The sequence below is a fragment of the Theropithecus gelada genome, chromosome 20 (genome assembly GCF_003255815.1).
Source record: "Theropithecus gelada isolate Dixy chromosome 20, Tgel_1.0, whole genome shotgun sequence".
NCBI lineage: Eukaryota > Metazoa > Chordata > Mammalia > Primates > Cercopithecidae > Theropithecus > Theropithecus gelada.
Window position 1 is genome coordinate 15,709,843 of NC_037688.1, and position 24,674 is coordinate 15,734,516.

Below are 24,674 nucleotides of genomic sequence, written 5' to 3' on the forward strand. Positions count from 1 at the left end.
TTGGCTTCCCAAAATGCTGGGATTATAGGCATGAGTTACTGCGCCCAGCCCACGAAGTCCTTTAAAAAAACACTTATTTGCAAAATGAAGTGTCTGAAGAGCGTAACTGGGGAAGGTCAGGGAAGGAAGAGGGGCTGCTCAGCCTTTGCCTGAGGCCAGATGCGTGTCCTGCAGGGTGGGCCCTGGACCCCCTGCAACCCCCAAGGCGCTTGAGCCACGCCCCTCCTACCACAAGTCCCTTTGCACTGGATGGGCCCCAGCTCAGAGTGCACTTCCCTCTGCTCTGTCCCAGAGCTTAGCTCAAGATGCCCAGGGAGAAGACCTCGAGGCCATGCGTGTGCCCATCCCATCAAGCCCTTCCCACTTTACGTGGGTGTGTGAAGCAAATGTCCATTTTCCCACAGGCAGAGCCTCCACCGGGTGGGAGCCTACTGTCCACTGGGGTATCCCCCATGCCCAGCTCAGTGCGAGTACAAAAGGGGCATGCACAAATACCCAAGGAAGCAGGTGGGCATGCAGCAGGCAAGAGGATACAGGGCTGGCCTAGAGGAGCCCCCAGTTAGTGGGGAAGGCAGGCCCAGATACTCAAGCTGTGGGGTAAGTGTGTAAGAAGAAGACACAGAGCATGAGGGGCACCCAAGGAGGCCCACCCGAGTCAGCAAGGGGCATGGGGGCAGGCCAGGCCATTCTTGAGAAGAGAACACACCTGTAAGCTGGAAGAAATGCTGCATTTCAAAAGCGTGCACAATATGCTGCCCCCAGAACTGAGAGAACAAGTCACAGCACATATGAGGCACAATAGGCAGACATCGGCATGTCCAGGCCATCTCTTTGCTGGCTCATGGGACACACAAAGAACTCAGCTCTACCTGAAGGCCAGTCTGTCAACACAGAGTCCTGGGCCCAGAGCTCAGAGGCCCAACAGCCAGGCCAGGACACTGGATCAGAAGGGGAGATGATGTGGCAGACGGGCTTGGAGATCTTGGGGAAGTGGGCAAGGCTGAGATACAACCACAGAGACAGCCACTGAGGAGAAGAGCGGGGAAGGAGGGCTGGGAGCTGAGTGGAGATCCAGAAGGAGAAGAAAGTGACGCAGCCACACATACACAAGAGGGCCGGTGGTCAGCCCCACAGGACACGCAGCTTATCAGCCAATGGTACCCAAATGTTCTGCCCAGTCAATGAAGGAGACAACGCTGACCTGCATGAACCCTGGCTCTCCCTGGCTTCCAGAGGTTTAAGAGATCCCTTCCCCAACACGCACTCAAACTAGCGTCCACCTTTAACGAGAAATCAAAAGCATGAGAAATGTCATGCCAACCTCCTGTGGGGTGACCATCTGATGAGTTTTGTCCACTCGGGCTGCCCAGTGCAGGGCACCACGGAAGATGGGGTGGACTCAGGGTGGGAAGCACCCCGCACCTTCCTGTTCCACTCACATCTACATCACCTCCTAGGGAGGCAGGTCCTGGCCCCCTGTAACCCAAGGAGATGGGGCACAAGAAGGATCAGGATGGGAGGCCCCTGTAAGCTGAAAGAAATGCTGCATCTCAAAAGTGCATCCTCCAGGATGGGAGGCCTCTGACTCTTACCACCCTACCCTCCAGCATATTCCAGGAGACGAGACCCCAGCTGTCTCCTCTTACACCAGTAGCCTGGTGGGGTCAGGTGCCCCAGGTGGTGTCCTCTGACCTGCTCCATAGTGGGCAGTGGCCTCTGCCCATCCCAGCCCCCCCAGGTACCTGGTTCTGCAGCTGGGTGGATGTGACCTGCTGGTCACTGTCGCGGAGGACCAGCCTCTCCCGTAGGACCACCAGCTCCTCCTGTAGCTGGGCCTTCTCCTCCTGGAGCTGGGACATGGCCTCCACCATCCTATGCACCACGGGGGCTGCACCTGGTGGCCCTGACAGGCTCAAGCACCTCCTGCTGCCAAAGAGACGCCCACCTACAAGCAAAGTAGTGGCTGATGAGAGGGCAGCAGAGGTCCCACGCTGGCAGAGGAGAGGGTCCATCACAACAGGGCAGACCACCAGGGATGATAGGGGTGCAAGCAGAGGGGGTGGGCAACCAGGTGAAGCTGGGGCAGCAGCGGCATAGGTTAGCTGGGGCCTCCAGGGCCTGTCCCAGAAAAAGACACTTCCCCAGGCAGCATCTGGGGGATTAAATTGCCTGGATCAGGACTTAAGAAAGCAACTTCCACTGAATACGGCTCTCAAAGCACATGTTCTAGGTCTGATGGGCCAGCCTCTCTCCATGGCCAGGCTGCAAGGAATCGCAGCTGGGAAAGACAAGGGATTCTCACCCTAGAAAATTCTATTCTTGTAGGAACGTTATTTCTTTAAGTCTCAAACCCTCTCAAGAGTACAGAAGAGTGGGGCTCCCCAGCCTCCCCATGTGGCAAGTGGTCAACTGTGCAGAGAGAGGGGAGCCAGGGGAGCCGCGTGCATGTGGTAGGGACAGACAGACCAGGACACAAAGCCCACCCTGCACATGGGGCAAGAACTCAGCCAGCCAGCACCTAGCAAGGATGGAGCGCAGGGGCCTCCCAGGCAAGACGGAGGGAGTCCTCCTCCTCCAAAGGCCTGCCACTGTCCTGTCACCAGGAATGAGAGAGATGGACAGATGGATGAAGGACAAGAACACAGAATCGGGGCCCATGACCTGTGCACAGGGCCTGGGATGCTTGTTATAGCTTGCTTCCAGGGCGCCAAGAATGCCCATGGTCTCTGCAGGTAGGGAGCAAAGAGTTTGGGGGAGAGAGAGAAGAATGGGGGGCTGGGGAGGAAGGGTGGGGGATTTGCCTCCTCCCCTCAGGGAGCACAAATGGGACATGACAGAGCGTGGCAGAGTGAAGGGTGAAGAGGGGCATCTGCTGGCCAGAGAGCGCTGCTCTCTACCTTGGAGCCTGGGGCTCTAGGCATTCCCACATTAGTCCCCAGGAATCCCAGCCCTCAGCAGGCTGGGGTTGGGGGCTTCTAGACCCTGGGAAGGAAGCCACTTGCACCTGAAGTCACACACCCCTCTGACAGCCTGGCCTGAGGGAAGCCAAACGGACTCAGATGGACAGGGAAGTGGGGAGGGTAGAGCTTGCAGCTGGGCGGGGACATCTTGGCACAGCCCCAGGAGGAGGGGCAGATGGGTAGAGGCCCCCCGCCCCGCTCTAGGAGAGCAGGAGAGGCACATACAGGTTGGCTCTTCCCTCCTCCACCCGAGCACTCCGGAGAGCTGAAGCTGGGCATCCCCGGTTGGGTGGTGACCCTGGCCGTGTGGCCTGCACGTGACGCAGCATGCATGTCACACAGAGCTGGCCAAGCTCCTGTGATCTGTTCTAGAGCGAGTGAGGTCAGACGGATGCTTCCAGGCCTGCACACGCGGCAGCATGAGCGGCATGTGACCAGCGTGGCCCTCAGCCCTTTGCAGGCTGCTGCAGTGAGGCAGGGAATGCACTGGACTCCTGGCCCGGGAGCTGGTTCTGCCACTCGAGAGACGTGTGGGAGGGGCCCGGCAGGAGCTTCCTAGGAGAAATGGGGACAAGGGGCCTTGCCTGAAAGGAGCCCAGCACCGTGGAGATGCACAGGCGTGGGTGGCTGTTACACAACAGGCCATGGGGCAGAAATGAGGCCTCGGAGGGCCCAGTTCATCCGGAACACTGCTCACGTCCTGGGATGTCACCCCCAGAGGGGCTCGCCGGGTCTCGGCACTGCGGCAGGGCAGTGGGACAGGGGCCAGGAGAGTGCTTGTGGAGAAAAGATCTCCAAGAAGCTCAGGGAGGTCCCAGAAAGGGGAGGATGGGAGGACGAGGTGAGATCAAAGGGGCCCTTGTGCTGGAGAGGTTGCATTCAGGGTTCAAAGATGCGATGCAGGCACGGCCTGGCCCTACTGACCGGGTCACCCTTGCTGTTCCCTGGAATCGGCCTTCCTCTTCTCAATGCACAATCAGCAACATGATGTCCCCTGCCTGAGGCTGGCCTGCTCACACTCAGCCAGACCCCAACCCCTGCCGCTCGCTGCAGAAGAGTGCCTGGGCCCAGACAGGCCAGAACGCCAGAACGGGGCTCTGGACAGCCTCAGAGAAGGGAGTGGCTCCTTCCACCACACAAGTTAACCTTTTGGCGATGGAGGAGGAAGATGACAGAAAGGCCAGCTCCTCTTTCCTTCACATGCTCTCGGCCTTCCCCTGGGATCCTGGAGGATGCTGCTTCCCCATTATCACCGGGCTCTCACTTACTGCCAGGGATCCCCAGCATGGACCCATAAGACTACAAGGGGGGCCTGTAGAATCTTCCAGAACCAGCCAGCCCTGGACACCATGGCAGACCCTGCCAGAGAATAGCTGAGCCACCGGCTCCTTTATCTCAGCCAGTGACCAGGAGAATCAAAGTCCTGTTCTAGGAGCCTCCAGACCCTGGGAGCCCATGGATAGGAGGGAGAAGGCCGAGTCTCTCCCTGCAGGCAGTGGCGTCTGTGAGGCTGCCACCCTCGCCCTGCTTTAGACAGGCACTGGGAAAAGACAAAAAGCAGAGAAATTCAACCCCAGCCCACGCTGGCCAAGGCCTCTTATCACTGGGTGGAGCCTGGATGCTGTGGGAGGCAGGTCGAGATGAAGGTTCCATACACACCACTGTCCCTGAATCCGGGAGAGGCAGGCTGGGGGCTTGGAGCTGTGGGTCAGGCAGCTGGAGTCTGTCTAGGCCACCTCCAGCCAGGGAGGACAGGGCATAGGGATAGCACCAACCGCACAAGAGCCTCCCTCCTGTGCTGGCTTCACTGGGGAGTGCCGGGTCGGCGGGCAGGCCTGCTTTACCTGTATTCTCTACATTCATGGTGCCACCAGCTTCCTGGGCCTCCCGGGCCCGCCTGGGGGCCAGTGCCTGTCTCTTCCAAAGCTTCTCTTCTTTCGTCCCCTGACTCTGGCTCTTGCACCCCTTGTCCTGTAGGGCCTGCTGCCAAGACACAACCAGAATCCTCACATGAAGGAGACTGCGCCAGGGAAGGACCCTCGAGCCAAAGGATGGTGCACTCCCAGAGCTGGCCAGGATCCCAGGGCCCAGGGGGTCCAGTCCCTCCCTGTGTGGGTGGGTGGGGACGTTGAGGCCCAGGATCTGGAAGAGGATGTGCCAGGTCCCACAGCAAGACAGTGGCAGTGCCTTATCCTGGCCTCCCTCAGCAGCTGGTCTTCTGCCCCAGCAAAGAAGGTTCTTAGGTACTTCAAGTCCTCAGGCGAAGCTCATGCCATCTCTGCAGAGTCTGAGAGTCACCAGCACAGAGGCCGGCTCACTTCCAGTGCACACGCCCCACAGGCAACCGTCCAGCCCCACCACACACATATCAACCTCAGGGCAACTGCTCCCATGCCGATGCTGCCACCCCAGGCACACAGCCCTACATCTCCAGATGGAACCCCCAGGACTGCCAAGGAGGCTGCCCATGAGTCTGTCTGAGCAGAAGGGCCACAGCCCTGCCTCCTTCACTTTCCCCGCCCCACAGGGCTATCGAGAGGCCATGAGAAGCCATCTCCTCTTCCAGGGCGAACACGGGCAAAGGACTCGGGACAGAGAGGGCCAGTGCGCAGGCACAGGGAGAGAGAGGGGAGGCACGAAGAGGTGTTTCATCCAGAGAACGTCACCTACCGCTCACACATAAAGATGCCCAAGGCAGGCGGCAGGGCCACATGCAAAGAGTGAGCCCATTTGAGGATCATGAAAATAAAACAGGCATAGAGACAAATCTAGAGAACTATATAGACAGTGATCCTCTCTGGAAGGTTGGGGAAATGGTGTAGTGGCTGAGAGTAGAAACAAGCATCATTTCAATTTGGGGGGAATAAAAAGAAAGTTCACAACAGAGAGAATGTGAGAAGAGGGGAAAGGAGGTGGCCTTACATTTCATTTTGAACCTCTTTGGCATTTGAATTGTTAACCTTATAAACAATGACTGTGTGTTTTTTTGGTTTTTTTTTTCTTTTCTTTTTTGAAACAGTCTCACTGTGTCACCCAGGCTGGAGTGCAGTGGTGCCATCTCGGCTCACTGCAACCTCCGCCTCCCAGGTTCAAGCAATTCTCCTGCCTCAGCCTCCCAAGTAGCTGGGATGACAGGTGAGTGCCACCACACCTGGCTAATTTTTGTATTTTTAGTAGAGATGGGGTTTCACCATGTTGGCCATGCTGGTCTCAAACTCCTGACTTCAAGTGATCCACCTGCTTCGACCTCTTGAAGTGCTGGGATTACAGGAATGAGCCACTGCGCCTGGCCATTTTTTTTCTTTCTTTTTTTCTTTCTTTCTTTTTTTTTTTTTTTAAGACAGAGTCTCACTCTGTGGCCCCGGCTGGAGTGCAATAGCACAATCACAGCTCACTGCAACCTTGACTTCCTGGGCTCAAGCAATCCCCCTACCTCAGCCTCCCGAGTAGCTGGGACTACAGGTACACATCACCATGACTAGCTGATTTTTGTATTTTTTGTGTAGAGATAGGGTTTTGCCATGTTTCCCAGGCTGGTCTCAAACTCCTGGGCTCAAGCGATCCTCCTGCCTCAGCCTCCCAACGTGTTAGGACTACAAGCATGAGCCACCACACCCAGCTTTTTTTTTTTTTTTTCCCATATCAACAGAGGTTATCTTGGAAGAGAGACAGCAGACAATTTCTGTGTGTCTTTGTGACCTTTAAATTCAAAACAAAAAAATAAGTTACTCTTTTAAAAGTGCTCACTCTAAAAAATAAACGCGTAGTCTAGAGGCGGCAAGGCCTGTGTGTGAAGACTGGCTCTTCCTCGGCTAAGCTGGGTGACGTTGGGCAAGTTACTTACCTTCTTGAAGCTGCGTTCTCCTCATTCTTAAAATAAAAATGGTAATAACAGGACTGCCTCACTGAGCTTGTGTGAAGAGTAACAGACAATTGCAGCCAAGTCCTCAGAAGGCGCCTGGCACATAGTAAGGGCTTGATATGAGGTAAGTATTATCAGGACATGATTCCTGTAATCTTCACATCTTTTTACTTTGACATTCAAAAAGCCAATACAGATAATTGAAAAGACAAGAAAAGTGACATCAGCAGGCTCCTTAGCCCAAAATTCACCCCCTCCTTCTCTCGACCCCGAGCTCCACTTGAGAAGGGCGGGTGGGGGACACACCTCTTATATTTAGGAATATTCGTGCTGGGCGCAGTGGCTCACACCTGTAATCCCAGCACTTTGAGAGGCTGAGGTGGGTGGATCACCTGAAGTCAGGAGTTGGAGACTAGCATGGCCAGCATGGCGAAACCCTGTCTCTACTAAAAACAGAAAAAAAATTAGCCAGGCGTGGTGGCAGGCACCTGTAATCGCAGATACTCGGGAAGCTGAGGCAGGAGAATCGCTGAACCCAGGAGGTAGAGGTTGCAGTGAGCTGAGATCGCACCACTGCAATCTAGCCTGGGTGACAGCTCAAGACTGTGTCTCAAAAAGAAAATAGAAAATTCCCTCCGACTTAATTTTGTCCCCACCCTGTGACCAACTGCCACACCATCGCTAGCAGGCTTGTGATCCATGGCGGCAAGGACAGCAGCTGGAAGTTTCCATTTGCCAGCCAGGGCAAAGGTTACACTATTTCTGGCCTGTTGGCCAAGCCACAGGAAGGACAGACGGGGCCCTAGAGGGTTAGGAATTTCTGCAGTGCCTCTGTGGGGTGCATCTCAGGTTTTAACTGCTGGACAGAGCCTAGGGAGGGGGTGTCACTAAGGCCACCAGGTCGCCGCACTGTGCTTGGGACCCACCCTGGCCCCACATCTTCAATCCTGAAGCACCTACCACATAATGGAGCTTTGTGGGGGCCCACCAGGATGTGAACGTGGAAGCTAGTTGCTGGTGCCAGCATCCCAGAGATCTTCAGATCTGCTGACCCCAGGACTCACAACCACAACTCAGCACCCCATAATCAAAGCTCAAGAACAGAGCCACCACCCAACTCGAGGCTGCGGGTTTCTGACTGCCGCCTTCCAATTTAAAGGATGGCTCAAGACAGAGCAAAGAGCGGGTCCTCCGGTTTCTTTAACTGTTCTCTCACCAGACCTGCTTTCTAGCAGATTTGAACAGATAAAAGAAAAAACTTTTGGTTCAGTTTTCAGATGAATCACATGAGAAGAGACAAGAAACACCTCGAAACACAAGACTGTCCCTGAAGCAACATCAACCCCTGCATCCATGTTCAGATCAGGGGCTGGGAAAACAAGCTACCCGGGCCAGGACATCCGTTTGCAGCAGGGAGGATATGTCCCTTTGAATGGTATGTGTTTTCCACACTCCATCCTGCCCACCATTTGTACACGTTCCTTCAAGACTCTGTGAAAATGTAGCTTCCAGAAAGGGCAGAATCAGTGTGTGTGGATGGTCAGGAGAACGTGGGGGAGTGGTGGGCCCTCTAGTGCAATGGTTTTCTTGGGGGGTGATGACTCTGGTGTCGATCCTCTGCCATTGCCTTCTTGGCCCCTGCCTGGTTTGCCTTCATCCCTTCATGATTATTTGGTCACTCTCTGGTGCCTCTGCTAGACTCTCTTGTCTCTTTCTGCACTGCACCTCTGACCCTAGCACAGACTGGCACATTCTAAATAATCTGTTGAATGAATGCATTAATTAAAAATGGGCAGAGCTTGTACTGCCCTGAAAATACTCAAAGCTATTGCTGCATGAACACAGCACAGATATTTGTTTAAGGAGCTCACTGCAATCAGAAACAATACAGAGGATCTGTTATAAATAACTTATGGTAAGTCCTGGAGTAGACTATTATGCAGCAGTGTAAAAGAAAGAGGTAAGGCTGGGCGTGATGGCTCACACCTGTAATCCCAGCACTTTGGGAAGCCAAGGTAGAGCCCACAAGTTCAGGACCAGCCTGGGCAACATGATGAAACCTCCATCTCTACAAAAATTACAAAAATTAGCCGGGCGCGGTGGCACATGCCTATAGTCCCAGCTACTCAGGAGGCTGAGGTGAGATGACATGCCTGGAGGTTGCAGTGAGATTGTACCACTGCATTTCAGCCTGGGCAAGAGAACCAGACCTTGCTCAAAAAAAAAAAATAGGTAGTTCTCTATATGTTGATGAGCATGAAGAGATTACGAGGAGTTACTTGAGGGAAAGAGCTAGTCACAGAATAACATGTAAAATAAATAATAAAAATCATATAAATATGCACTGGGCACTGTGGGTCATGCCTGTAATCCCAGAACTTTGGGAGGCCCAGGTGGGCAGATCACTTGAGGTCAGGAGTTCGAGACCAGCCTGGCCAACATGGTGAAACCCCATCTCTACTAAAAATACAAAAATTAGCCAGGTGTAGTGGCGCATGCCTGTAGTCCCAGCTACTCAGGAGGCTGAGGCATGAGAATCACTTGAACCTGAGAGGTGAAAGTTGCAGTGGGCTGAGATCATGCCACTGCACTCCAAACTGGGCAATAGAGTGAGACTCTGTCTCAAAAAAAAAAAAAATCATATAAATATGGCTGGTTGGCTCACACCTATAATCCCAGCACTTTGGGAAGCTGAGGTGGGCAGATCACTTGAGGTTAGGAGTTCATGACCAGTCTGGCCAACATGATGAAACCCTGTCTCTACTAAAAATACAAACATTAGCTGGGCATGGTGGCGCACGCCTGTAATTCCAGCTACTTGCAAGGCTGAGACAGGAGAATCACTTGAATCCGAGAGGCGGAGGTTGCAGTGAGCTGAGATCACGCCATTGCACTCCAGAGCGAGACTCCGTCTCAAAAAAAAAAAAAAAAAAAAAGGGTTCAAGACCAGCCTGGCCAACATGGTGAAATGGTGAAACCTTATCTCTACTAAAAATACAAAAATTAGCCAGGTGTGGTGGTGCACACCTGTAATCCCAGCTACTCAGGAGGCTGAGGTAGGAGAATCACTTGAACCTGGGAAGTGGATGTTGCAGTCAAGATCACGCCACTGCACTCCAGCCTGGGCAACAGAGTGAATGAGACTCCATCTCAAAAATAAAAATCATATAAATATAATTAAGTGGTTCGATATAGGAAAGATAAATAAATAAACCCCAAATACTTAATAGTGGATTTCTCAAAGATAGAGGACTATGAGAGGCAGTTTCTGGGTAATTGTATCTCTGCCCTGTTACAAGGCTAGTTGTGTTGAATGGTCAAATATGTGACCAGCAGCCAGTAACTTAACCTCTCTAAGACTCCACATCCTCATCTATAAAGCTCAGATCAAACACTGTATCCTGAGACTGTTATGAATATCATGAGGACTGATATGAGATCTTTAATGCCTGGTACAAAGTCCGTGTTTGATAAATAGTAGCTCTTATTACTACTATTATTATGTATTATTTCTATAGCCAAATATACCTATATATATAAAGTTTGTTTTTTTTTTTGAGACAAGGTCCCACTCCGTCACCCAGGCTGGAGTGCAGTGATGCAATCACAGCTCACTGCAGCCTCAACCTCCTGGGCTCAAGCGATCCTCCCACTCCAGCCTCCTGAGTAGCTGGGACTATAGGAACCACCATGCCCAGGTAATTTTTTATTTTTCTTTTTATAGAGATGGGGTCTCACTATATTGTCCAGGCTGGTCATGAACTCGTGGGCTCAAGCGATCTTCATACCTCAGCCTCCCAAAGTGGTGAGATTACAGGCCTGAGCCACAGCACCCAGCCTTACTTTGTCTTTTTAAAGTCACTTGGTGATAACTACAAGGGAGAAGACCCCAAGTTTTAGTGAATCCCCCATCTAGCTTTGAATTCTCACTTCAAACAAGGAAACATTCCCAAGGAAATACAAGGAAATACTCACATAACCATGTTTGAGAATAACCAACTACCCCAAACCTGCCTGTTTTCCCAATACCTTCTCCAAGCTCTGCCCATCTCAGCTAAGGCCCCATGCTTCCCACTTTAACACCTCAGCCAGGGTATGGCTGAAAAGTTCCTGTCAGCTCCTGTGAGATTTCCCCTGTCTGACTTAATGAAGCAGGCTCACAGGCAGAGGGGTCACCAGGGCCTAGCAGAGAGGTGCGAGGCGGGTCCCTGGCTCTCCCCTGGTGCTTCCTACCCCCAGGAACCTGGCAGGAACCCAGCCACTGGAGCTCAGAGAGCCAAGGCACATGCAGCCTGGAAGGCCCCAGTGCTTACCTGCAGGGTCAGGTAGAGCCCGTGGGGGCTTCCGGGGCCAGCCCAGTCCACGCTAAGGGCTCGGCACTGAGCTAGGGCTGGGCGAGCTGCACTTCGGGCACTGGAGTCCTCGTCACCGCAGACTGGGGTATCTTTTCCACGCCCTGTCCCAGGACAGAGAGATAGGTGAGACACTCCGACCGCTGGCCGAAGACTGCTAGCCATGGACCACTGGCCAGGGCCACAGCTGACCTCAGCTTTCACACACCCCTGGCTGGTCCAGATGAGGCCAGGAGGGGCTCACACACCCTTACATGCCTGCCCTGCACAGAGGGGAAGGCCTGGCTCGGGGCAGGGGCTACACTCCTTTCTTACCAAAAGCCACCCCAAGATTCTCTTCTGGAGGGGGCCCAATACCCCACTGGAGGCTCCCCTATCCTCACGGTGGCTTTTGCGGCAGGCACCTGCTCAGCAGGGCAACAGAAGGAAGCCGATGCCAGCCAGCCTGCACGAAGCTTTGAGGACTTGCACAGGGGCTATGGCTTTAGGCTTTATTACCCCGGCTGCCTCTAGGTGGCAATTTCTTCCCTGACTTCATTAAGACCAAATACACACCAGGTGGCCCAGCCTCCATTGCTTCCCCAAGTGTATTCAGAACCAGCTAACGTGTATCCCCTTGTGCCTCTGACACACTGCCTCCCTCACCCACGGGAGAGAGGGCGGGCTGTGGCAGCGATGCCCCAGCCACCCACCTCCACCTGCAGGGCTGAACAGGGTGGGATGGGGGCCAGCCTCACGAGTCATGAGGCACACTGCAGAGCCACTACCCTGGGGCATAACAATATCCCAAGTGCCAGCCACTGGGCCAAGTGCTTTTCAAGCCTTACACACATTTTTTTTTCTTTTCTTTTTCTTTTTTTTTTTTTTTTGAGACAGGGTCTCTCTCTGTTGCCCAGGCTGGAGTGCAGCGATGCGATCTTGGCTCACTGCAACCTCTGCCTCCCAGGTTCAAGCGATTCTTACACCTCAGCCTCCCGAGTAGCTGGGACTACAGGCGTGCACCACCAACCCAACTAATTTTTGTACTTTTAGTAGATATGGAGTTTCACCATGTTGGCCAGGCTGGTCTCGAACTCCTAACCTCAAGTGATCTGCCCGCCTTGGCTTCCCAAAGTGCTGGGATTACAGGCGTGAGCCACAGCGCCCAGCCTTTACACACCTTCTTGATCCTCAGTTTGCTTGTCAATAAAATGGGGACAACTTCACAGCCCTGTGGTGAGGATCAAATGGATGAGATACACGTGGTGCCCATGTAGTGCCAGGCACACAGAAAGGGCCCACAGTACAGGCCAATAGGACTACAGCTGCCATCAGCTCCTCACAACTCCCCAGGGAGGTGGGGGGCATTCTCCCAACCTGACAGGCAAAGAACCGGAAGCCCTGAAGGGTTAACAATGTGCCCAGGGTCACAGGAGCCCGGATTCAAATCTCATGTGCTAACCAATCCTCTGCCAGTCGACTCTCAGGGTGGCAATATGGGGGTTGGTTGGGGGGCTCAGAGGGGCCTGGGGCAGCTGAGCTGGCTGAGGTCCAGTGGCAGGCACGGTGCTTGCATTTCACACACAGGATTTCATCTGACCTTTGTCTTAAATTTTTTAAGTGGATAAAAGTCTGTATGGTCATATAATCTTCATAATACCCAATTTTTTCCTTCAGGTTAGAAAGCTGAGATAACACAATATTTCAAATACCTATATGCGCGCGCACACACACACACACACACACACACACACACACAGACACACATGACTAGAAGGCACTACATAAAATGTTCAGTGACTAGCTTGTGATTTTTATTTCCTTTTTGATATTTTTCTATGTGTTTTAAGTATTCGAAGGCAAAATGTTTTTGTTTTTACCAGAAAAGCAATACTCATTCATATTACATTTGTAATCCTTACGACAACCTTATGGGGTAGAGGCCATCCTCTGCCCCTTTCAGACAACTGGGCTACCTGGCCCAAAAGCCCAGGCTTTTCCCGAGGGCCCTGGGTCATCCCCAGCCTGGCTGTGCTGCTTGGGAGCAGCCAGCCCCAGACAACCATAGAAGCAGAGAGACCTCAGCAGGCATCAGTCCAGCTGCCACTGACAGCACAAATGTGGTGGGAGAGAGGGCTGAACAGGAGTTTGCTGTGTGCCCTCTCTGGGCCTCAGTTTCCCCTTCTGTGCACCAAGGGGCTTGGACCTGATGGCCCAGAGGGACTCTGCTAGCCCTCACAGGCTGGCAGTCTAGACCCTGTTCCTGTAAGTCACGGGGGACAGGGACCAGACCCCTGAAGGCACCTTGCCTGGAGAGCCCTCTCTCCCCCACACTACCAGGGCAACCTGCCCACGCCTCGGGAGAGGGTCATGGGCAGCTCCCCAGCCCCGTCAATCCAGTCCCCGCCCTGAATCAGAGAAGCCGCTCACTTCTTGACTTTCGCAGCACCGGGGGACATGACCCAGAAAGGCGAGCTGGCACTGACAGCTCCCCGGGGAGACACTAGGGGCCAAGACTCTGGGACCCCTGCCCACCTGCTGTCAGGGTCTCTACAGAAACACCTGAAATGAGCACATGGCCCCCAAGCCCCACCAGGCCACGTTCTGGAGCAGCCTCAGTCCACTCCCAACGCCGTCCAGGGGCCAGCCCAGGCAGGATCAAGTGTCAGTGGCGCTTGGTGCCCGGGCAGCCACTTCACCTACCTTGTTTACCAGCCTGGGCAAAGACCGGAGTGAGCCCACACGCTTTTGGCCAAGGACGGCAGCCCGCAGAGCTCTGACCAGCTTGGCCAGAGGGAACGCAGCTGATCCCCCTGCTCTGTGCCCGCCCCGTGTTAAAGTTTAACCCTGCTTCCAGGTCGCCTCTTTCCAGACAGGGGCGCAGGGAAGGAGCACCCAGTGAGACTGACGCTCCGGCTCCACGCCCGCCCGGCTCTGGGCTGTCGGTTACCCTGTAATTACCTGACAGCTCTGACTGGGCTTAGGAACCGGTGAGAAACCTCAGTCTCATCTCTGGTATCTGGAGGAAGGAAGGGAAATAAAGAGGCATTTTAAAAATGCGGACTCACCAGTTCTCAACCTCCCCGGGCCGGTGTGTGGGAAAGGGCGGGCGGCCGGGCTGGCTGGGGCTGGGGCGGGGCGAGCCATCCCCGGCTCGGGCTCCGGGGCCCGGCCCACTCTCCACAGGCCCCGCAGCGAGGGCGTGGCTCCCAGGTTCCACGTCCTGCGAGAGGGGACCATGGCCTGGGGCTCAGCAGCCTCCTCGGGGCACCGGGCAGCCTGCGGAGAGAACAAGGGGAGATGAGCTTGAAGATCACGGACCAGCACGACTGCACCTCGGGCAGAGCCAGTCATCTGGAAGGGTCTACGCCCCACCGGTCGCTGGTTACCCAGGGCAGCAGCTCCAACTGCACTGTCCCCCAAAGACCCCAGGGCTCGCAGGATGAAATGGGGCCTGCTGCCTTTTGGGGATATCTGTTTCCGAATACGGAGGCTCCGAAGTGGGAAAGGAGCATTTCAGCTGTGCCTGAGACCCCACACCTGAACCCTTCCGCGCTGAGCCTGGCAGCGTGAGGACAAGCCAGGTCCTAGCCCCACATAGAGGAGGCACCACGAGTCAGCAGCGTCTCCGTAAGTCTAATCCTTTTCCTCCAAGACATCTAATTTTCTAATTGCACTTAACCACGTTCTTAACCCTTAGGCTTCAGGCTCCTCTGCCTAAGGTCTGTCAGCAGAGCAGTGAATGCTCTGAATATTAACATTTCATTGAGGAGGGACTCAAAAGGGCCCTGACTGTGGTCAGTGACAAGTGAAGTCTATATACAGCAAGTTCTCATTCATGTATTCGACTAGCCTGCGCTCTGTGCCTAGCATGTGGCAGGCACCGTATGGGTGTTGAGATACAAAGATTCATTCAGTCTTCATTTAATAATGCCTACTGGGTGCCAGGCATCTGCCAGGGGTTCTTTTGGATCAGAAGAGATGAGGCCTGAAAGCTCCCGGTCAGAAGGGAGATAAACACTTCAAAAACCCTTAGTCTGAGCAGGCTGCTGGAGGCTGCAGGTGCGGGCCAGGCACCAGGTGGTATGGGGAATGGAGGGGGGTGGGGAGCATTGGTCAGGGATGGAAAGCTTCAGTCAGGGATAGTTCCCTCATGAACTGAACAAATGAACAGAGCTCGGATATTCCCTGCACAAGTCTTTATTGAGCACCTACTGTGTGCAAAGCAACCTTGAGGGCATTTAAGGTGATCATGCTACAATCCCAGACTCAGACAGTAATGTCATTTACAGAAGAAGCGAAGTCAGCTCGGAGAGGCAACGTGGGGTTTTAAGATTGAGGTGGGGGTAACCAAAGGACTTCCTAGTGGAGCTTTCTGGGCTGTTAACTACTCTCCCCATCCCTCATTGCAGTGGCCACTTCCTGCCAAGAAGTGAAGATAGCTATTTGAAGGGTGTCCACCTCCCCTGACCCACGATGGGTCCCACAGCTCACACACATTCATGTTTGCAGCCCCATTGCACCCAGCCTGCAGCTGCACCCACACTAAGCACTCTGGGATGGCTTGTGGGGTGAACGTTCTGAAATGAACACACACAAGCTTGAAATGAAGCCTGGAAGAGAGGTCAGGGCTGGACACAGACTCAGAGCTAAACAGGGCCACCGATGCCACAGGTGAGGAGGCAATCATCAAAGCTTGAGCAAGAGGAGACAGCCATGTGATAATAGGGCTCACCGGGGGTGGAAAGCTGCAGAAGGAAGATGAGAGAGGGACAGGAGCTCCAGGCAAGTATAGAGTTTTCAGAAGTGACTGAAGTGTAAGTGGGAAGGAGACGTTGGTCAGTGCCCAGTGCATCATGTCACAGACGTGGAGGACTGGAAGCCCAGACAGGCAGAAAGCCTGAGCCTGTGGAGGGAGAAGGGCAGATGGCAAACTTGGGAGGGCTCAAAGAGTGGGGAGGGAGCTGAGGGAGGAAGAAGCCACTTCCTTCTCCTTGGGGCTGTTTGGCTAGCACGGGAAGGAGAGGATGTGGTGTCTAGAATAGGAGAGAGTTGAGCATGTTGGGGAGACAGAGGAACAGGAGTGACTAAAGCATTGAGAGGCAAAAAAAAAAAAAAAAAAAAGTAAAGGGTTCAGGGGTTAGGGGCCTGAGGCTCTGGTGTCTGATGTTTGCAGAGCCCAACCCTGGAAGAATGCCAGGCACCTGGCGAGGGAGCCATAGTCTCTTCCTTCCTTGACTGAGAACAACTAGGAGGCTCCTGGGTGCAGTCTTACTGGGAAGGGGATGGGAATGTGGGCCAAAGGACAGGGCAGAGGCTGATCTAAATACATGGGCCAGCTCCACTGAGGAAACAGAGATGGACCAGTGTTGCGTGGAAGAAACCAAGGGGAGCAGCCAAATGTCCTCTTCTCCAGGCTGCTTGGCACAGAGCTGGGCACACAACCAACCCTGCAGACCAGCTGTCCAATGGGCAAAGGAAGGAGCAAGACAGGTCCATCTGCATGCTTGGCTGCTGGGAAGGTGAGACGGTGCAGGGCATTGGAGGCTGACTCCACAGTGGACAGAGAAGACTTTCAGGGAGATCAGTTCCGTCTGAGGGGCAGGGACAGGAGGAGATAGCGTTTCTGTGGTTATCAGGAAGGGAAGTGGAAGAGGCAGCCAGGAAGATACCAGGAAGAAAGAGGAAGGGTGTGTGCTAGATCCTGAAGAGGAAAAAGCAGCTGAATTTAGCAGCCTCAGGGGTGTGAAGGTCAAAAGTATCAAGGAATCTTAAGCCCAGGGTTCTGGGCCAAGAAAGCAGCACTCTCTCTCTCATTTTACATGGGCATCTAAGATGAAACCTGGTGTCCAGGGACTTCTACCAACCTAGAATTCGTGGGGGAGGGCAGTGGGACTGGTTCAGAACCTGGCTCCACTATTTACTAGATGTGTGACCTTGGGAGAATTACTTTGCCTCTCTATACCTCATTATTTCCATCTATGAAATGGGGAGAACTCCACCTTATAGGGTTGCTCTAAAGATTAGACAAGGCCAAGTGTTCAGAACAAAACTGGCATATACAAAGAGCTCCAAAATTTTATTTTTCAGTGACTTCGCTCCAGTGGTGGGTGAATGCAGAGGGGCTGGCTGGGGAAGAGGGTCTCTGCCTCTCTGGGTTTAGACCAGGGCAGCAGAGCTGCAATACTCCCCGTGCCCTAGATCAGGGACATTGCAAAGATTGGGGGGACAGGCTGGACAGCTGCCCAGAGACTGCAGCCGGCAGGGCTTGGTCCCCCTGGGAGAGCAGGCAGAAGGTCAAGGAAGTTGCACAGGGAATGCCACCTCCCTGCACACCATCATTTATCCTGGGCTTTCCAGGGCAACCCAGATTTCAAACTCTCTGCTCCCCAGTGCCCCTATGAACAGCAGAACTCACCACCCTGTGCCCCTAAAGTCCAGTCACTGCAAACGCAGGGCCCCATTCTGAGGCTGCATTCCTAGCAAGTGACTCTCCCTGGTGAAGGAGACGGCTACTTTAACAAGGGCATGGGGAATACACGTCTGGGAAAGAATGGGTGCTCACCCTTTCCAGGCAGAGGAAAAGTCGGGGAAGGTGAAAGGGCCAGGGGTGGCCACAACCCACAATCTTGAGACAGTGTTGGGCTATGGAGGTGGCGGGGGCGGGGGGTGGCAGTAAATGGTACTCCAGAATTTAAACACAGCTTCCTCTTTAATATCTCCCAGGACCAGGCCCTTCACTGCACCAGCCAGAGTTCTGCTCTAACTAGCAATGCGGGGCTTAAGGGGGTGGTCCTGGGATCGCCCTCCCTGCTGAGACCTTCACAACTGCTGTGGCTGTCATGGCCCGATTCCTCACTGCCCAGAGTGCGCCGGCCAAGGCCCTTCTTCCTAACCTCTGGGCTGGGGCACCCCGCCCCAGGCCCTGCCAGGGAAAAAACGAACTCCCCAAGGGACGTGGTGGGAGGGACCCAACGGCAGCCTTCCAAGGAGCCCTGGGGGTGGGGGAGACCCCAAGAAGGGGAGGGGCGGCGCCGATTGACACGCCGATCCCGGGTAGGGTCTACGCTCTCCTCGTTCAATGAAATCTAAACGGGGTCCCAAGGCTGCTCGGATCCCGGGAGACACGCCGCCCCCGTGCCTACTCCCAGCAAGGTCCTCGACTAGGGCTGAACGGCGCTGGAGGGGACCTCGCAGGGCTGGGTCTCCCGGGCCTTTTCCTCCCCGCGCCCCCAGCGGGTCGGGGCAGAGGGGTCCCGAGGGCAGGGCCAGCCCGGACGCGGCTCCCCGAACGGCGGGCTGGGCGGAGCCCCGCCCGCACCCAGCCCGCCCGGGCCCCCCACTCACCGGCCTGGCGGAGGCAGGATCCCGGCGTCGCCGCAGCGCCCGGGGCTCGGCCCGGCCCGGCCCGCCGGCAGGAGGCAGCTCCACGCCGCCGCCTCCTCTGCCCGCCCGCTCGCGCCCCTCCCGCACACTTTCCACAGGAAATGATTAACTCGGGCCGCGGCGCGTTCCCATGGCAACTGGCTCCGACCCCGGCGGGGGGCGGCGGCGCGCGCTCGCACTCACGCGCGCACTGGCGCGCACGCGTCAGCCCGGGCGCGCCCCCGCAGGTCTCCCGCCGGCACTCCCACTCCCACTCCCGCTTCTTCGCGGGGCCTCCCACTTGGGCTCTCCCGCCTCCGCGCGTCCCGCACTCGCACTGGCACACGTGCTCATGCGTTCTCTGAAGGCTCTCACAAAACATGCCTGCGCATGGGCTGGCTCACACGAGGCAGCCCACACAGCCGCACACCTGGTGAGCCATGCGTACTTCTGCACAGCCTCAAACCCGAGTGCAAAACTTCCACGCGAATACTCACACATACACGTCTCATGCGGGCTCTCATACCAGTACGTGTCTTCCCATCCCAACACACACACAAGCTCTTATTCACGAGACAGTAGATGTACACTCCTTACCGTGTCCTTGCACACGCTGGCGCACATGCACTCACCCAGTTTTACAGCGCACACCCCCTCACTCGCTCCACCACCTACTCGCTGGCCAGGCAGCCTCCCAGCCACAGCACTTCCTACCTCTGCACCCCCAGCCCCACCCCAGCAAATGAATATCTTCCCAGCAAGAAAGCTGTCTGGGGTCTCTTAAGGTAAAACATTCCGTCAGGTTCCAGTGAAAACACACCAATGGTGCAGCAGTTCCCAGCCTGGCTGCAGAAGGCCCTGCTCCTGGGGGGCCTGGAGCCTCAGAAGAGGCCTGGGGGAGGCCAGGGGCCTGCCAGCCTGGAGAGACAGCTGACCCGGAGGAGCCACTCTGTTCTTTGTCTCCCAAACAGAGGCAGCATTTTATTCCAGAGCCAGCAGCAATATTCTCCCTCACCCTCCACACACACACCCCACACACACCCCCGGGTGCGGAAGAGGAGAAAGCAAGTCACTCTGAAGCCAGCCTGTGCAGGCTGATGGTTCTGCAGATAATCCCAGGAGGGTGGGTACTCTGCCCCTTCCTGCTTGTCAGGGGATTGCCCAAGAAGATCAAGGAGAGGACTGGAGGGGGTCGGGCAGCTCCAGGTGGGAGCTCCCACTGCTGCCCAGGCGCTGGGCTGCCAGTCAAGAATCTCAACCAGAGACAGAGCCAAGGGCCTGGGCCTCAGTTTGTTCTGGACACCAGAGCAGGACAGTCACAGTCCCCCAGCTGGAAGCAGCCTAGTGCATGTTTTATTTGCCAACTGAGATTCCTCAGTGAAGGCCTGATAGAGGGTGAATGTCATGCTCCTGGAATCATTCCCTAGAGAGTTGGATTTCCAGCTGAACACCACACCGAAGAACCCTCCCAATGGGAGAGAAAGCCTTATTTGGGGAGTTAAGCTCTCTGAATTCCCCTGCCTGCCCTCCAAACAGCAGTGATCCAGGGGACTGCAAGGGTGGATGAAGGCAAAATGTCTCTAGAATTCGGATTGAGTATCTAACTCCCTTGATTACAGTGAGTTGATGGGGGAGGGGGGAGGGCAGAAAGTTTGTCTTTAAAGTCCTGGTTCAAAACAGGAGGTTTTTTCTTACTCAGGGATTGAGTACATTGACATTAACTGTAGGTCCTTCCCACCAAAGCCAAAGCCAGATTTTTAAATTAATAATAACATTTGTTGTTCTTTTGCTTTGATTACAAATGTAATAGATGTTCATTGTAACTATATCCCACCCACTGGAGATAAACGCTGCCAACACTTAGAAATCTTTTTTTTTTTCTGTGTACATAATAGATGCCATTATTGAAGCTAACACTGTGTCAGGCACGGCACTAAGCTCTTTATAAACAAAATCCCATTTAACCCTGAACACCCTATGAACACCAGTACCGTCGTATTCCCATGTTTCAGGAAAGGAAAGTGAGCCTCCGAAAGTCTGTTCACAAATGCAGTGTGTGATAGAGCTATGAGTACAATAGGTACTCACACAGTACTATCAGATGCATATGGGTATAACAACTTATTAAGATCAAAGCACCAGCGAAGGAAAAAGAAAATTGAAGTGTAAGGAAGTTGTATTTTTGGAATTCTAGCAAAACTCTGATTTGAAATGTAAAAACTACTTGTTTCATCGTTGTTGCATTTTTGAGACAAGATCTTGATCTGTTGCCCAGGCTGGAGTGCAGTAATGCATCATAGCTCACTATAGCCCCGAACTCCCGGGATCAAGTGATCCTCCCACCTTAGCCTCCTGAGTAGCTGGGACTACAGGCACACACCACTGTGCCTAGCTAATTTTTTTTTTTTTTTTTTTTTTAGTAGAGACGGGGATGTCTCACTACGTTGCCCAGGCTGGTCTCGAACTCCTGGGCTCAAGGGATCCTTCTACCTCGGCTTTCCAAAGTCCTGGGATTACAGATGTGAAGATGTGAATTACTGTGCCTGACTCAATTTTTTTTTTTTTTTCTTTTTTTTTTTTTTGAGACGGAGTCTCGCTCTGTCATCCAAGCTGGAGTGCAGTGGGATTACAGGCACAGACCACCACACCCAGCTAATATTTTATATTTTTGGTAGAGACAGGGTTTCACCATGCTGGCCAGGCTGGTCTCAAACTGCTGACCTCAAGTGATCCGCCCGCCTCGGCCTCCCAAAGTGTTGGGATCGAAGGCATGAGCCACCGTACCCGGCATGACTCAATTTTTAAAAAAAAATATTGTGTGGAGTCCGGGTCTAGCTCTGTCGCCCTGGCTGGTCTCAGAATCTTAGCCTCAAGCGATCATTCTGCTTCAGCCTCCCAAAGCGCTGGGATTATTTGCATGAGCCACCATACCATGCCCATCCCAGTTGTTGGAATTTAAGAATGTACAATGTCACCAGGAACTACATACCGACTCCAAGGTCATTTCTAACCCAGAAACTTCGCTGATGATTTACATAGGAGGCTGCCAACTTTCCTGGCCACAGGGAAGGTGGAAATTTTGCTGAAACCTAGCCATCCCAACACTGAAGTCCTAAACCCTTGAGGGAGGACTCTTGGGTTCAGCCTCAGCCTTAACCCTTCCTGCCTACCTCTGGCAGAGGCACAGCTGTCTCAGGGAAGGCCAGACAAAAGACAGTATCCAGAACACTGTAATTCCACACCCACATCCATCCCATCCCCAGGCAGGGCCTAGCAGTGCCATCTTTGTGTTCAGACAAGATCAGGTGCGTTCACGGTGGTATGTCCATAGACTTTTTTGTTGTTGTTGTTGTGGTTTGAAACAGAGTCTCTACTCTGTCACCCAGGCTGGAGTGCAGTGGCGCAATCTCAGCTCACTGAAATCTCTGCCTCCTGGGTTCAAGCGATTCTCCTGCCTCAGCCTCCTGAGTGGCTGGGATTACAGGCATGCGCCACCACGCTCGGCTAATTTTTGTATTTTTAGTAGAGACAGGGTTTTGCCATGTTGGCCAGGCTGATCTTGAACTCCTGACCTCAGGTGATCTGCCCGCCTCAGCCTCCCAAAGTGCTCGGATTACAAGCGTGAGCCACCACACCTGGCCCGTCTTTGTGTTCAAAGGGCCCGAAACCCCTTACTGCTCAGGTATTCGTCAGAGAAGTGGCCAAGAGCCTGAGAGTTCTGCTCCCCAAAAGAAAGGAAAGAAGGGGAATGAAAAGCCAGATTGTGTTTAATCTGATTCTCATAGCAACCCAGAGTAAAGCACAGATAAGATTTACATGATTTTCCCATTTGAAATGATTTAACCTGAGATCAAGTCTTCTCCAAGCCTTTGCAAATGTCCTCGCTGCCTGGAAAGCCCCTCTCCTTCACCCCATTCTCATCTGCCTCCACTAACCCTTCCCTGGTCAATTTAATACCTGCTTGTCCCTCCGTCAAGCTTAGAGGTCACCTTCCTTGACCCTCCCAGGCACCAGCAGTTGGGCCCAACCCACCCCCTGCAGCATCCCTGACCCTGGATCATGATGGCGTTCCTGTCTATACCATCTGCTCCTTCAGGACAGGACCCTTTCCTGACTTGATCACAGGGAAAGCCTCAGCTGACCCCAGCTCAGGGCCTGGTATCACAGACGTGCTCATTGAATAAATCCATAGATCCTGTAGAATTCAGAAGGGAAGAACAGGTGCATGAAATGTACCCAAACAGACTTTCTTCCCATGTAAAGTAATGATAATTCCTACCAAAAGGAAGTAAGAGAAGGCTCCTTAGCAATTATTTCCGTGTGGTCAGGAAGGAGTGCCCTGCAGCTGTGAAAAGTGTGTCCTCTCATGCTTCTGGGTAACAGAACATTTATTGAAGTTGGAGAAACTCATTCTGGAGTGAGCCGCATATTAAGTAATCCTGACCCAATTAGCTGCTTTTTTGAATCCGCATCTTCCAATCTTCCAATACCTCTGAAATTATTCATCATGAGCATCTCAGAAAGAACTGCGGAGGAGGCTGGATGCGGTGGCTCATGCCTGTAATCCCAGCACTTTGGGAGGCTGAGGCGGGCGATCACCTGAGGTCAGGAGTTAGAGACCAGCCTGGCCAACATGGCGAAAACCCATCTCTATTAAAAACACAAAAATTACCTGGACGTGCTGGCCGGTGCCTGTAATCCCAGCTACTCAGGAGGCTGAGGCAGGAGAATTGCTTGAACCCAGGAGGTGGAGGTTGCAGTGAGCAAAGATCATGCCACTGCACCCAGCCTGGGCAACAGAGCAAGACTCTGTCAAACACACACACACACACACACACACACACACACACACACACACCCTGTGGAGGAGCTCATGGAGGCGAAGAGCATGGCCCTGCACCCAGCCCCACAAGCATGAATTTGGTTTCCAGCTTTGCATGTCACCAACTGCAGGTCTTGGGCACGTGACTCAACCTGAGCACCTCAGGGGGTCTGGCACAAGGCTCACAGCTGCAAGCTCTCAGGAAGCCAGGCTCCTCAGTGGGCATGGAGAGGTGGTGGTCTTGGATGACCCTTGACTGGACTGTAAATTCCTCTCATCCTTGTCTACTCTAGACCCAGCTCAGCAGGCAGTAGGTGTTCAAGTGATACTTAAACAAATGGTACTTTTCTCACTCTTTTATCTCCCTCTCGCCTTCCTGCTCCCTGTGTTCCCTTCCTTTCTAGAAACTGTATTAATAGGGGAAAACAGTTCTCCCATTTTCAGAGAACCAAGGCAATCTTTCCCCCAAGAAAATCACCTTGCAGGCCAGGCACAATGGCTCATAAGACAGGAGGATTGCTTGAGGCCAGGAGTTCTAGACTAGCCTGAACAATATAGAGACCCTGTCTCTACAAAACAACTAGCCAGCCGCGGTGGCACCAGCCTGTGGTCCCAGCTACTCGGGAGGCTGAGGTGGGAGGATGGCTTGGGCCCAGGAGTTTGAGGCTGCAGTGAGCTATGATCATGTCACTGTACTCCAGCCTGGGCAACAGAGCAAGATCCTGTCTCAAAACAAGAAAGAAAAGAAAGAGAGAAAGAGAGAGGGAGGGAGGGGGAAAAAAAAACCTTCTAAGGGGACTAGAAAATAAAAAGAAAACCACCTTGCTTTAAAATATCCAAATGGTGGCTGCCTTTCTGCTTTGGCCAAAATGACTGAACTCGACAGTGCTCCCCTAACTCTCAGTTTACGGGAACCTAAAACCTCTTTATGACTCAAGGAAGAATTTGGCGGAGATTCCCTCCCTTCTAGCACTCCAAGGCTAAAAGCAAACCGAGGCTTTGTGGGTTTTTTCCCCCTTTATCATTTCCTGTAGTCTAAAAAAAAATGAGAGGAATGCAAACATTGAGGAGATAATGGACGTAAGCACCAGGTAATAAAAAGATTTAGCAATAACCGCCCTGAGAGTAGCACGGGCCAAATAAGCCCCGCCCCAGGCCCGCCTCCCAGCCCGAGGATCCTGTCACCATCCTCCAGAAGCCTCCGGGCTCCTCCTCACTAAGTGGTCTGCCGCTTTCCTCCTTGCTCCTAAATTGTTCTAGCTCCGGGTTCTAAGCCAGCACATGCGTTATTAACATCCTTCCCATTTTTCCCCACTTCCTCATTCACTTCTCCC

The 24,674-nt window shown here is 53.7% G+C and overlaps 1 protein-coding gene across 1 annotated transcript in view; it reads right to left on the reverse strand.

The window, feature by feature from the left end:
- Positions 1 to 24,674, reverse strand: part of KIFC3 (kinesin family member C3) — a 105,421-nt gene that overhangs the window by 26,411 nt on the left and 54,336 nt on the right. Inside the window, exons 2-3 of the mRNA XM_025369809.1 lie at positions 14,222 to 14,432; positions 11,136 to 11,278 (exon numbers count right to left, since the gene is read on the reverse strand). Of these exons, the coding sequence (XP_025225594.1) occupies positions 11,136 to 11,278; positions 14,222 to 14,432 (354 nt within the window). The remainder of the gene's footprint in view (positions 1 to 11,135; positions 11,279 to 14,221; positions 14,433 to 24,674) is intronic.